The sequence below is a fragment of the Nomascus leucogenys genome, chromosome 12 (assembly GCF_006542625.1).
Source record: "Nomascus leucogenys isolate Asia chromosome 12, Asia_NLE_v1, whole genome shotgun sequence".
Lineage (NCBI taxonomy): Eukaryota > Metazoa > Chordata > Mammalia > Primates > Hylobatidae > Nomascus > Nomascus leucogenys.
The window spans coordinates 40594576-40606937 of NC_044392.1; the positions used below are offsets into that span (position 1 = coordinate 40594576).

General features: G+C 46.7%; 1 protein-coding gene across 1 annotated transcript; it reads left to right on the plus strand.

The window, feature by feature from the left end:
* Nucleotides 1-417: 417 nt before the first annotated feature.
* ITLN1 (intelectin 1) lies at nucleotides 418-9113 on the plus strand. The gene is made up of 8 exons (XM_003258723.2): nucleotides 418-620; nucleotides 798-861; nucleotides 2148-2246; nucleotides 3468-3715; nucleotides 4348-4506; nucleotides 4954-5074; nucleotides 6247-6350; nucleotides 8836-9113. Exons 2-8 carry the CDS (start codon nucleotides 804-806, stop codon nucleotides 8986-8988), a joined length of 942 nt encoding a protein of 313 aa, XP_003258771.2. The 5' UTR covers nucleotides 418-620; nucleotides 798-803; the 3' UTR covers nucleotides 8989-9113.
* Nucleotides 9114-12362: the final 3249 nt, after the last annotated feature.

Genomic DNA, 12362 nt, shown 5'->3' on the forward strand with positions numbered 1-12362 from the left:
GCCCCACCTGAAACTACAGGCAAGTACCACCATGCCATGCTAATTTTTTTATTTTTATTTTTGGTAGAGAAGAGGTTGCCCTGTGTTGCCCAGGCTGGTCTCAAACTCCTGAGTTCAAGTGATCCTCCTGCCTTGGCCTCCCAAAGTATTGGGATTTGAGCCAACGTGCCAAGCCAACAGATGCTTAATTTAGAGAACGTTTTTATTTTGCAAGAAAAGAAAGGCACAAAAGCCCAAAACCAACACCAACTCTTGTTAGTCTCTTCGTCTACTTCCTACTTGACACAGGTCCATGAAACCCCCAGATCCGGGAACAACCCCAGCAGGTGATTCTTAGGATTGGTTTTTTCTTTAGAACCTGTTAATTCCACTGTATAAATAACCTCCCTGAGATAACCAGAAGCCTCCCCTGCACTGGGCATTGTGCCAGGGGAGGGTGAGGCTGGAAACCTGGGTTGGCCCCACTGGGCTTCCTCCATAAAGCTTTCAGCGCCTCATTCCACATCAGGAACGTTTTTGAAGAAAGCTGCACTCTGTTGCGCTCCAGGGCGCGGTGGAGAGAGGGAGGGAGTGAAGGAGCTCTCTGTACCCAAGGAAAGTGCAGCTGAGACTCAGGCAAGGTCTGTGAGTTGGGGGAACCCTGTTTTCAGCTTAGGTCTGCTTTTGGTCTCAGAGATGTGTGAAGTTTAAACAAAAGGCAAGGGGTTTTGGAGTCTTTGTAGGACTGGACGGGGGTGGGGCAGGGATGTAGAGAAAAATGATGGCCAAGATACTGACCTTCATCTTGCTTTCTTTAGATTGCAATGAACCAACTCAGCTTCCTGCTGTTTCTCATTGCGGCCACCAGAGGGTGGAGTACAGGTGAGTCATGCTGCTAGGGAGAGCAGTTCCTTCAGCTGGGTGGCTTCCGGGATCCTGGTCTCTCCCAGGACACAGAGCATGTCTTTGAGATGCACAGAGGCTGGCTTGCATGTAGACTGAGTGCTGATTTCTGGTCTCTGGCAGGATCTGGCCTGTGGCAGTGAGGGTATTGCTTGAGGCATGTCCTGGGTCCAGGCTCTGTGCTTTTGTGTGACCCTGATGGGGCTGTGGTAAGAACTGTGTCACCTCCCAGCCACTGCCCACTCCTGTGGCCTTGGCCGTGGGATTTCCATGGGAACTACATGGTCCGCTTTGTGCCTGGAGAATGTTCTCTTCACAGTTTTCCTCTCTACAACAAGAATAACAATGACATTAAAAAATTTTTATTTTTCTTCACTGTTTAAAATTTTTTTTTAAAGAAAAGGCTGTTTCGAAATATCTTCTTACTTCATATTTGCAAAAGCACTGTTTATTAACTGTGTTTTAGGTATGAGGAAACTGAGGTCAGTCACCTCTGACCTCAAAGCTTTCCCCTAGACTGTTCGAATAATTTGCAGACTTTTTGGAGTGGAGATTAGTCTCACCGCTCCCTACTTCACACCCCATGTTTCAGCCATATTAAGCAGCTTGTAGTTCTACAGCTGGACTACGCTGTATTTTTTTTTCTCTAGGCCTTTGGATATGCTGTTTTTCCTGCCTTGGATTCTCTTCCTACCGATAAATCATGTTTTATCTCTCAGAATAAGCTAAGATGTCACCTGGACTGGAAGGTCTTCTGTGACTAAGACATGAGACAACCCCTCTTGCCTTCTTCTCCCAGGCAACTGCCCTGCTTGCTGTCTGGCCTTTCCATTCTCCATTCTTACCTCAGAGTCTTTCTTTTGTTCTCTTGAGTTTGCCTTTCTTCTACCATTTATTCTCAATACAATTTTCTGTTGACTTGTCAGCAATTCCCTCTAGAGGCAAGCTCTTGCTGGGGAAGTTTAATGTCTTTGATTACTCAGTGCTTAGGGCAGGACCCAGCACAAGGACAGGTCTTGTGGCGGGAGGCATGCTTTAAGCCTGTGCTGGCTGTCGGTTCGGATGGGCTGAGTGGATATGATGCCGATGGGCTGAGTGGATGTGACACTGGTGGGCTGAGTGGATATGACACTGGCTGTCTCAGGCCTTACCACCCAGGCAGCAAGGCTCTGCCACAGCGGTGGAATGAGTGTGGGACTGGCGATAGGAGAGGCTAGGTTTTTTGTCAGACCAGGAAAGAGAGTAAAACTCTGCGTATTCTCTAGATGAGGCTAAAACTTACTCCGAGGAAAGGACCTGTTCTTCGTCTCCATCTCTGCCCAGAAGCTGCAAGGAAATCAAAGATGAATGTCCTAGTGCATTTGGTGAGTGATGAGACATCAAACAGAGCTCAGTCAGGGCATCAGGACTGTGTCTTCTGGGAGTCTTTTTGTCTTTTAGTTAAAAAATTATGGTAAAGTATATGTACATTATAATCTACATAGGATTTGTCATTTTAAGCAATATTAAGTGTGCAATTCAGTGACATTAATTACCTTCAAGGTTGTGCAACCATCACAGCTATCCATATGCAGAACTTTTTCAGTGCCCCAAACAGAAACTCTGTACTTAATAACATGGAGGGCCCGGGTGCGATGGCTCAGGCCTGTAATCCCAGCACTTTAGGAGGCTGAGATGGGTGGATCAGTTGAGGCCAGGAGTTTGAAACCAGCTTGGCCAACATGGTGAGTCCCTGTCTCTACTAAAATACAAAAATCAATCGGGTGTGGAGTGCACGTTTGTAATTCCAGCTACTTGGGAGGCTGAGGTGGGAGGATCGCTTGAACTCGGGAGGCAGAGGTTGCAGTGGGCCAAGATAGTGCCACTTCACTCCAGCCTGGGCAACAGAGTGAGACTCCATCTCAAAAACAAAAACAAAAACAAAACAAAACAAAAAATAACATGGAGTTATTAAGCAATAACTCTCTTCCCTCAGTCTCTGGTAGCTGCATTTTACTTTCTGTCTCCATGGATTTGCCTAGTGTAGTTACCTCATATAATTGGAGTCACATGGTATTTGTCCTTTGGTGTCTGGCTTATTTCACTTAGCACAGTGTTTTGAGGGTTTGTCCATGTTGCAGCGTGGGTATTTCATTCCTTTTTATCCACTGCAGATACATATATGCACACACACCATGTTTTGTTTAATCATTCACCTGTTGGTGAATATTCGAATTGTTTCTTCTGTTTGGCTCTTGTGACTAATGCTGCAACGAACAGTGGTGTAAAAGCATCAGCTTGAGGCCCTGTTTTCAATGCTTTTGGGGATAGACCTGCAGTAGAATTTCTGGGTCATACAATAATTCCATGTTTAACTTTATGAAAAATGTCACTGGGATTTTATACAATTCTATGTTCTGTCTCAGTTACAGGAGCATGATCTTCTGAACTCAGGGAGGCCCCAGCACCCCTGGGAACACTTAGTGATGTGACTCAGGACAGGAGCCTTTAGGTCGTGTCTCTGGTTCCTAGGGCTTTCTTGTCACGGGGCTGAGATTAACCCTCAGCTGTCAGACAGGGAGGCTCTGGGCTGGTTCTCTCTACAGATGGCTTGTATTTTCTCCGTACTGAGAATGGTGTTATCTACCAGACCTTCTGTGACATGACCTCGGGGGGTGGCGGCTGGACCCTGGTGGCCAGCGTGCACGAGAATGACATGCGTGGGAAGTGCACGGTGGGCGATCGCTGGTCCAGTCAGCAGGGCAGCAAAGCAGACTACCCAGAGGGGGACGGCAACTGGGCCAACTACAACACCTTTGGATCTGCAGAGGCGGCCACGAGCGATGACTACAAGGTTGGTGCCACTTCTTACCCACTCGGGTGAGGGTGAGGAGTGGAGTGTGGCTGGCCACAAGCCTGCAGGAGGGATAGCTGGAAGGTAGGGATGTGTGATGGGCTGGAGAAGAGGAGAGAAATACCTACATCTTTTTTTTTTTCTTGAGACGGAGTCTCACTCTGTTGCCCAGGTTGGAGTGCAGTGGTGTCATCTTGGCTCATAGCAACCTTTGCCTCCTGGGTTCAAGTGATCCTCTGCCTCAAAAGTAGCTGGGACGACAAGTGCCCACTACCATACTCGGCTAATTTTTGTACTTTTAGTAGAGACGGGGTTTCACCGTGTTGGCCAGGCTCGTCTCAAACTCCTGAACTCAAGTGACCTGCCCGCCTTGGTCTCCCAAAGTGCTGGGATTATAGGCATGAGCCACCACGCCCAGCCAATTTACACTTTGAATCACAACTTCCTCCTCACAAGGCTGTTGGGGCCCTGGGTGTGGTGGGATCATCGGCTGGGAGTGGGGTGTCTGAGTATGCTTGGCCATCTGCTCACCTGCAGTCCAGAGCTCTCAGTCCAGCTGAGGTTGCATGTGTGGACCTTCTGCCTCCTGGGACCTCCTGGCCCAGTCAGGCTCAGTGTCTGTTGCTTTCCAGAACCCCGGCTACTACGACATCCAGGCCAAGGACCTGGGCATCTGGCATGTGCCCAATAAGTCCCCCATGCAGCATTGGAGAAACAGTTCCCTGCTGAGGTACCGCACCAACACTGGCTTCCTCCAGAGACTGGGACATAATCTGTTTGGCATCTACCAGGTACAAAGGGCTGCTGGCTGGGACTGGTTTTCATGGGTGTACAGAGAAGCAAGTGTTAGAGGTTGGGCAGGAGTCATTTTTTAATGGGCCTGTCTCCCATGTTCTTCTCACCCAGATTTGCTGATGGCTTCTGTTGCTTCTCTTAGGAATTCTAAGCCAGGCAAGAGAAAAGGCCTATTGGAGCAGACAGCTGGGGCAGGAAGAGTGTAGATGGGTCAGGGAGAAGGAGAGAGAGAGAGAATGAAGTGGTCTAGGCTGCCGCACAAGCACAGCTCCCCCCTAACTGGCAGCAGTGTCATGGAAAGATTCTTATTTTGACTGATTTTGAAGTAATCTCAGTTACTGAGAAAGCACTGTTTCCCCTCTATGAATGGCAGCATCCCAGGAGATGCTGGTAATGGCAAAGCTATTGTCTTTACTCCATGACTTTTTCTATGTTCTTTGTAGAAATATCCAGTGAAATATGGAGAAGGAAAGTGTTGGACTGACAACGGCCCGGCGATCCCTGTGGTCTATGATTTTGGCGATGCCCAGAAAACAGCATCTTATTACTCACCCTATGGCCAGCGTGAGTCTTTAATGATCCTCTGAAGTCTTAGTAGGAAAGGGAATACATTCAACTATGCTAGGTAACAGTTATGCATCCGACTGAAGCCTGGTTCTCTTCTTTAATGTTCCCTGTATTGCCTCACTTGATTTGCATGGCTGCCTTTGAGATCTGAACTATTATTAACCTCATTTTAGGAAACTGAAGCACTGAGAGGTTTAGAAACTAATGAAGATCACAAGGCATATGTGGAAGAATCAGTAATTGGGGTGAGGAAATTTGGCTCCAGACTTTTTTTTTTTGAGATGGAGTTTTACTCTTGTTGCCCAGGCTGGAGTGCAATGGCGCAGTCTCAGCTCACTGCAACCTGTGCCTTCCAGGTTCAAATGATTATCCTGTCTCAGCCTACAAAGTAGCTGGGATTACAAGTGCCCACCACTGTGTCCAGCTGATTTTTGTATTTTTAGCAGAGATGTGATTTCACCGTGTTGGCCAGGCTGATCTCCAACTCCTGACCTCAGGCGATCCGCCCCCTTCAGCTCCTAAAGTGTTGGGATTACAGGTGTGAGCCACCGTGCCCGGCCGGGCTCCAGACTCCAGACTCTTTACTCCTAACAACCCACTCTTAGCCCTGCAGGAGCTTGTTAGGACCAGGCCAGGTCCATGTGCACGGAACAACCAAAAAAATGGCAAGACTTTTTTTTCTATTGTGAGTTTATTTTGTGTGAAGCCAAAGTTGGTAGCATAGTATGCTTCACAGAGGCTGAGCATATATTATAGAACTCAAAGCTGTTATTATTTACAGTTGGGAGTTGAGATTTTAAAATAAAGGAGAAAAGAAAAATGTAAACAGGAACAGAGTGAATACATCTGTTAATTTCTGCAACCCAGCCCTTGGAGATGTTCAGTGGTGATCTTCCTGCAGAGTTGAATTTCTCTTCACAAGCCTCTGGCAGATGAGGAGCCCTCTCTGAGGACCAGCTCTTGGTCGCTGGGGTTGGGAAAAGGTCCCTCTTGGCCAAGTTTGAGGCGAGGATGCACGAGCCGTTGGCCACAGGGGTGCTGGGCTCCACCAGTACAGCTGGAGTGTTGGGCCACAGCCTGGGCTTTGGCACTGAGAGCCTCTGGGCTGGCCTAACGAAAGCGATTTCTAGCGTCTTCCTTCAATGCTGTTTTCTGCCTCTTGTTTTCAGGGGAATTCACTGCGGGATTTGTTCAGTTCAGGGTATTTAATAACGAGAGAGCAGCCAACGCCTTGTGTGCTGGAATGAGGGTCACCGGATGTAACACTGAGCACGTGAGTCTCTGTGGGGACCACAAGGATGTGTGAGTAAGGTCGAGTTTGTCAGTGTGTGTTGGTATGTGTGTGTGTGTTGAGTGTGGTATGACTGGGGTGTGTGTGTATGTGTGTGGGAGTGTGACCTTCTCTTGCTCATTGCTGGGCTTCAGGGGCCAGGGCTGTGGGACCTTTTGTCCAGGTATACACATCCTGTCCCTTTGAAGACAAAAATCAAGGGGTGAGGCTTCAAAAGAACCATTACTGGGTGCTCAGCCTTTGTGAGAAAACACTCAATCGCTTGGAGCTGGGGTGAGGCTTGTGTGCTGAAACACTCTGTAGAAGTCTTTAGAGCTGAGATTCCTTGAGAAACACAAGTGTTGTTTGCCTTCATCTGAGGTTTATATTTCAGAGAAAACCTGGGCCTCCCCAACCCTAGCCATGGTTTGCCTAGATACACACTGCACTGGGGAGTTGCTGGGACAGTCCTGGACATCATCTTCTAGAAACTTCACTCAGGCCATCCCTTGTGTGGTTGAAATGTTAAGTCTCAAGAATCCTGAATGGTGGGATTGATAAATTCCAAAGATTTTAAATGGAATACCAGTTGTATTAGTCCATTCTCTCACTGCTATAAAGAAATATTGGCCAGGCACGGTGGCTCACATCTGTAATCCCAGTATTTCGGGAGGCAAGGCAGTTGGATCTCTTGAGTTCAGGAGTTTGAGACCAGCCTGGGAAACGTTGCGAAACTTGTCTCTACAAAAAATACAAAAATTAGCCGAGTGTGGTGGCGCATGCCTGTGGTCTCAGCTACTTGGGAGGCTGAGGTGGGAGGATCTGCTTAAGCCTGAGGTGGAAGTTGCAGTGAGCCAAGATCACACACCACTGCACTCCAACCTGGGTGACAGAGTGAGACCCTGTCTCAAAAAAAAAAGAAAAAAAAAAGAAAAAAATATCTGAGACTGGGTAATTTATAAAGAAACGAAGTTTAATTGGCTCATGGTTCTGCAGGCTGTACCATAAGTATAGTGGCTTCTGCTTCTGGGAAAGCCTCAGGAAGCTGCCAATCATGGCAGAAGGCCAAAAAGGAGTGAGGTGTCTCCCATGGCAGGAGCAGGAGCAAAGGCAGGGGAGGTGCTACACACTTTTTTTTTTTTTGAGACAGAGTTTTGCTCTTGTTGCCCAGGCTGAAGTACAGTGGCACAATCTAGGCTCGCTGCAACCTCTGCCTCCCAGGTTTAAGCGATTCTCCTGCCTCAGCCTCCCAAGTAGCTGGGTTTACAGGCATGAGCCACCACACTGGGCTAATTTTGTAGTTTTAGTAGATACGGGGTTTCTCTATTTTGGTCAGGCTGGTCTTGAACTCCTGACCTCAAGTGATCTGCCTGCCTCAGCCTCCCATAGTGCTAGGATTACAGGCATGAACCTCCATGCCCGGATGGTGCTACATATTTTTAAATGTCCAGATCTCATGAGAAGTCACTCACTATCATGAGGACGGCATCAAGGGGCTGGTGCTAAAATCATTCATGTGAAACCACCCCCATGATCCAATCACCTCCCACAAGGCCCCACCCCCAACACTGGGGATTACAATTCGACATGAGATTTTGTGGGGACCCAGGTCCAAACCATATCACCAGTTGAATACAGAGGATGGGCAGGGAAGTCTAGAATAACATGGTTCTCATTTGGGTGAGTGAGTGTCATTTATGAAGTCAGAATGCCTGGATGATGAACAGGTTCTGGGTCAATGAGGGATATAATTAACTCTATTTTGGTCATTTGGAGCTTGAGATTCCTGTGTAGAGATCCAAGATGGACTTTGAGGTCTTCAGCATAAGAAGCATCTCACCAGGAGATGGAGATTTTGGGGCCATCAGTGAATTTTTGGTAATTGAGGCCACAGTGGTCATGCAGTTTATAAGGGAGAGGGAGATAAGTCCTCCACTAGGGAGCAGCGCTTAGAGGATTTATGAAAGAAGAGAACAGGGAGGGGCTCTGAGCATGAATATTCAGAAAAGTTGAAAGAAAGTCAAGACAATAATGTCTTGTCTAAAGGAAGAGATTTTTTTTTTCTTTTGAGACAGGGTCTCACTCTGTCGCCCAGGCTGCAGTGCAATGGCGTAATCTAAGCTCATTGCAACCTCCACCTTCCAGGTTCAAGCAATTCTCCTGCCTCAGCCTCCTGAGTAGTGGGACTACAGCTGCCTGCCAACACACCTGGCTAATTTTCGTATTTTTTGTAGAGATGGGGTTTCACCATGTTGGCCAGGCTGGTCTCGAACTCCTGGCCTCAAATGATCCACCCTCTTTGGCCTCCCAAACTGCTGGGATTACAGGTGTGAGCCAAGGAAGAGAGGTTTTTATGGGAAGGATAGATCAACACTGTCAATGGAGAGTCTGATGAGGACCAAAGAAATCACTAGATTTGGCTGTTAAGATGGCATTGGCCTCACTGGCAGATCTCTCATTATCACCTCTTCCTCTCTTTGTTTCCCAGCACTGCATTGGTGGAGGTGGATACTTTCCAGAGTCTAGTCCCTCTCAGTGTGGAGATTTTTCTGGTTTTGATTGGAGTGGATATGGAACTCATGTTGGTTACAGCAGCAGCCGTGAGATAACTGAGGCAGCTGTGCTTCTATTCTATCGTTGAGAGCTTTGTGAGAGGGAACCCAGACCTCTCCTCCCAACCATGAGATCCCAAGGATGGAGAACAACTTACCCAGTAGCTAGAATGTTAATGGCAGAAGAGAAAATAATAAATCATATTGACTCAAGGCTTGGTGTTTCTGTGAATTCCTTTCCTGTAGGGGTGAAGTACTATAGGAAATTTCAAAAGCATATGTATTGCTCTGGCTGATTGTACTTCAACTGCGTGTGTGCTTGGACTGTTAGGACTCAGGAATCCTGATAGAGAAACATGCCATCTCTACTTCCCTTTCAGATAGCCCTTAAAATAGCCAGAGGCATACAGGGCAAGGGGAAAGGAAGCATTTTATCCTAACCCTTCCTAACTCACCCACATGGACTGATCAATTTGTATCCTCAACCTGAACACTTGAAAGGAGAAAAGAGTCCATTTTCCTGGGGTTGCCCCAAAGAGGAAGGAGATATACCCAATATCTATATCTAGTATGTTCTAACCTTAGTGACTAGGCATTCTCCTTAAGGAAGAATGGGCTGGCATGTTATGATGATGGTGACTCTCCTTGTGCAGTGGCTTAACCATTCCTAGGCTCCCATCTGCAGGTGCTCGTTCAGAAGGAGCCATGTGGCCAAATCATCCCCAGTGGGTTATTGGTACAGATAGGATGGGGATGGCATCAGTTCTTATCCATGACTAAATATTAGGCATAATATTGTGTTTCCTCTACAATGCAAATTGGATTATGACGAGCCTTCCAATGCTTCCCTACTCTAAGTGTCAATTACTTCTCACTGGCTAGAAAATGAAGTTTAAAGTTCTCAGGCCTTAGAGTAATTAGAAGAGGAGGGGGAGGCCGGGCGCGGTGGCTCACGCTTGTAATCCCAGCACTTTGGGAGGCCGAGGCGGGCGGATCACGAGGTCAGGAGATCAAGACCACGGTGAAACCCTGTCTCTACTAAAAATACAAAAAATTAGCCGGGCGTGGTGGCGGGCGCCTGTAGTCCCAGCTACTCGGAGAGGCTGAGGCAGGAGAATGGCATGAACCCGGGAGGCAGAGCTTGCAGTGAGCCGAGATTGTGCCACTGCACTCCAGCCTGGGCCACGGAGTGAGACTCCGTCTCAAAAAACAAAAAAAAAAGAAGAGGAAGGGGAAGAAGGTAAAGAGGAAGGGGAAGAAGAAGGGAAAGAGGAAGGGGAAGAAGAAGGGAAAGAGGAAGGGGAAGAAGTTTGCTCAGAAAATGTTTGGGAGGGGCGGGGTGCAGTGACTCACGCCTGTAATCCCAGTACTTTAGGAGGCAGATCAGGAGGTCAGGAGACCAAGACCATCCTGGCCAACATGGTGAAACCCCGTCTCTACTAAAAATACAAAAATTAGCTGGGCATGGGGGCATGTGCCTGTAATCCCAGCCACTCGGGAGGCTGAGGCAGGAGAATCGCTTGAACCTGGGAGGCGAAGGTTGCAGTGAGCTGAGATTGCACCACTGCACTCCAGCCTGAGTGACAGTAATGACTCTGTCTCAAAAAAAAGAAAAATTGTCTAGGAGGGTTTTCTTTGTTGTTTAAACTAGATCTATTTAGACCTGGGTTAGAAATTGTTAGTATTCTCTCTAGAGCCTTTCTTTTCTTTAGTTCTTTCTACCTTTTTAATAACTTGTTTTCTGTCATCTGTTCTTTCATGCCTTCTCTCTTACCCCTTGTCCCCATTCTCTGTCCTGAAACACAGATGTCTCTGTCCCTCTTCACTCTCAGATGCCCTTCTTCCAACTAGAGGAGACAAATCTGAGTATGTTTTTATCTCTGGTTGGAGGTCCCCTGTATGTGACTCACCTTTTGTGTGCCAGACACTGTTGGCTGGGAGTGCACAGACGGTGGTGGGAGAGAGAGGTGAACAGTTTTTCTCTTTTATATATTCCTTTATGAATTAATTCCAACAATATTCATTGAGTGTGTACTAGTTCCTGGGCTAAGTGCTGGGGATACGGTGATAGAGAAGTGATAGAGAAGACAGACGAACCCAATTCTAAAGCTGCAGGTTGTGGAGCCCAGGGGCCCTTCAGGTGCAAGGTGATAAAGTCTCCCATGAGACCTTCCTGGAGAGCTGTGGAAACACAGGAGAGCGATCCCCAATCCAGAAAGGAATGTTAGGGAAGACCTCTCAGAGAAGGTGGCTTTCCCTTAATTCTCCCTGCCACCTTGGCATGACCACAGAGATCTCTGAGCTGGGAAAGTTTTCACCCGTCATTGTTTTCATTGTGCTCCACATCCAGAGAGTGAAGTTGTTAAAGGTCTAAATGAATCTGACCCTTGAAAAAATTTTCATCTATCAGAATCTCAGTTTCCTTTTCTGTAAATTACAGATAAGAGTAGTAAAGTCCTCACATGTGGTTTTCATAAATATTAAATGAAATAACGTACAGCCTTTAAAGGAGTGCCTGGCTTATAGTTACTGCTTGATATATATTAATTATTGTTATTATTTTTTGAGACAGGGTCTTGTTTTGTTGCCCAGGCTGGAGTGCAGTAGTGCGAGCTCAGCTCACTGCAACCTCTGCCTCCCAGGTTCAAGTGATTCCTGTGCCTCAGCTTTCTGAATAGCTGGGATTACAGGCATATGCCACCATACCTGGCTCGTTTTTGTATATTTAGTAGAGACTGGGTTTTGCCATGTTGGCCAGGTCGGTCTCGAGCTCCTGGCCTCAGGTGATCCACCCACCTCGGCCTCCCAAAGTGGTGGGATTGCAGGCGTGAACTACCATGCCTGGCCAATGAACAATTTTACACCAACAAATTATATAACCTGGATAAAATGGACAAATTCCTAGGAACATAAAACCTATCAAGACTAAATCATGAAGAAATAGAAAATCTGAATAAATGTATACCTAATAAGGTGATTGAATCAGTAATAAAAAATCTCTTCTTAAAGAAAGGCTCTAGACCTGATGGTTCACTGGTGAATTCTACCAGTGAAGAAACATTTAAAGAAGAACTAACATCAATTCTTCTCAAACTTTTCCAAAAAACTGAGGAGAAGACTAAACTCCCTAATTCTGTGAGTCCAGCTTTACCCTAATAACAGCCAGGTGAAGGCGCTACAAGAAAAGAAAACCACAGATCAGTATCCCTTGTGAACATTGATGCAAAAACCTCTGACAAAATACTGGCAAACCAAATATATATATATATATATACATGTATATATATATGCATATCACTATTTTTTTTTTTTTGTATTTTTAGTAGAGACAGGGTTTCACCATGTTGGCCAGTCTGGTCTTGAACTCCTGAGCTCAAGCAATCTGCTTGCCTTGGTCTCCCAAAGTGGTGGATTAAAGGCATGAGCCATCACGCTCAGCACTCCCCCACATATTAAAATGATT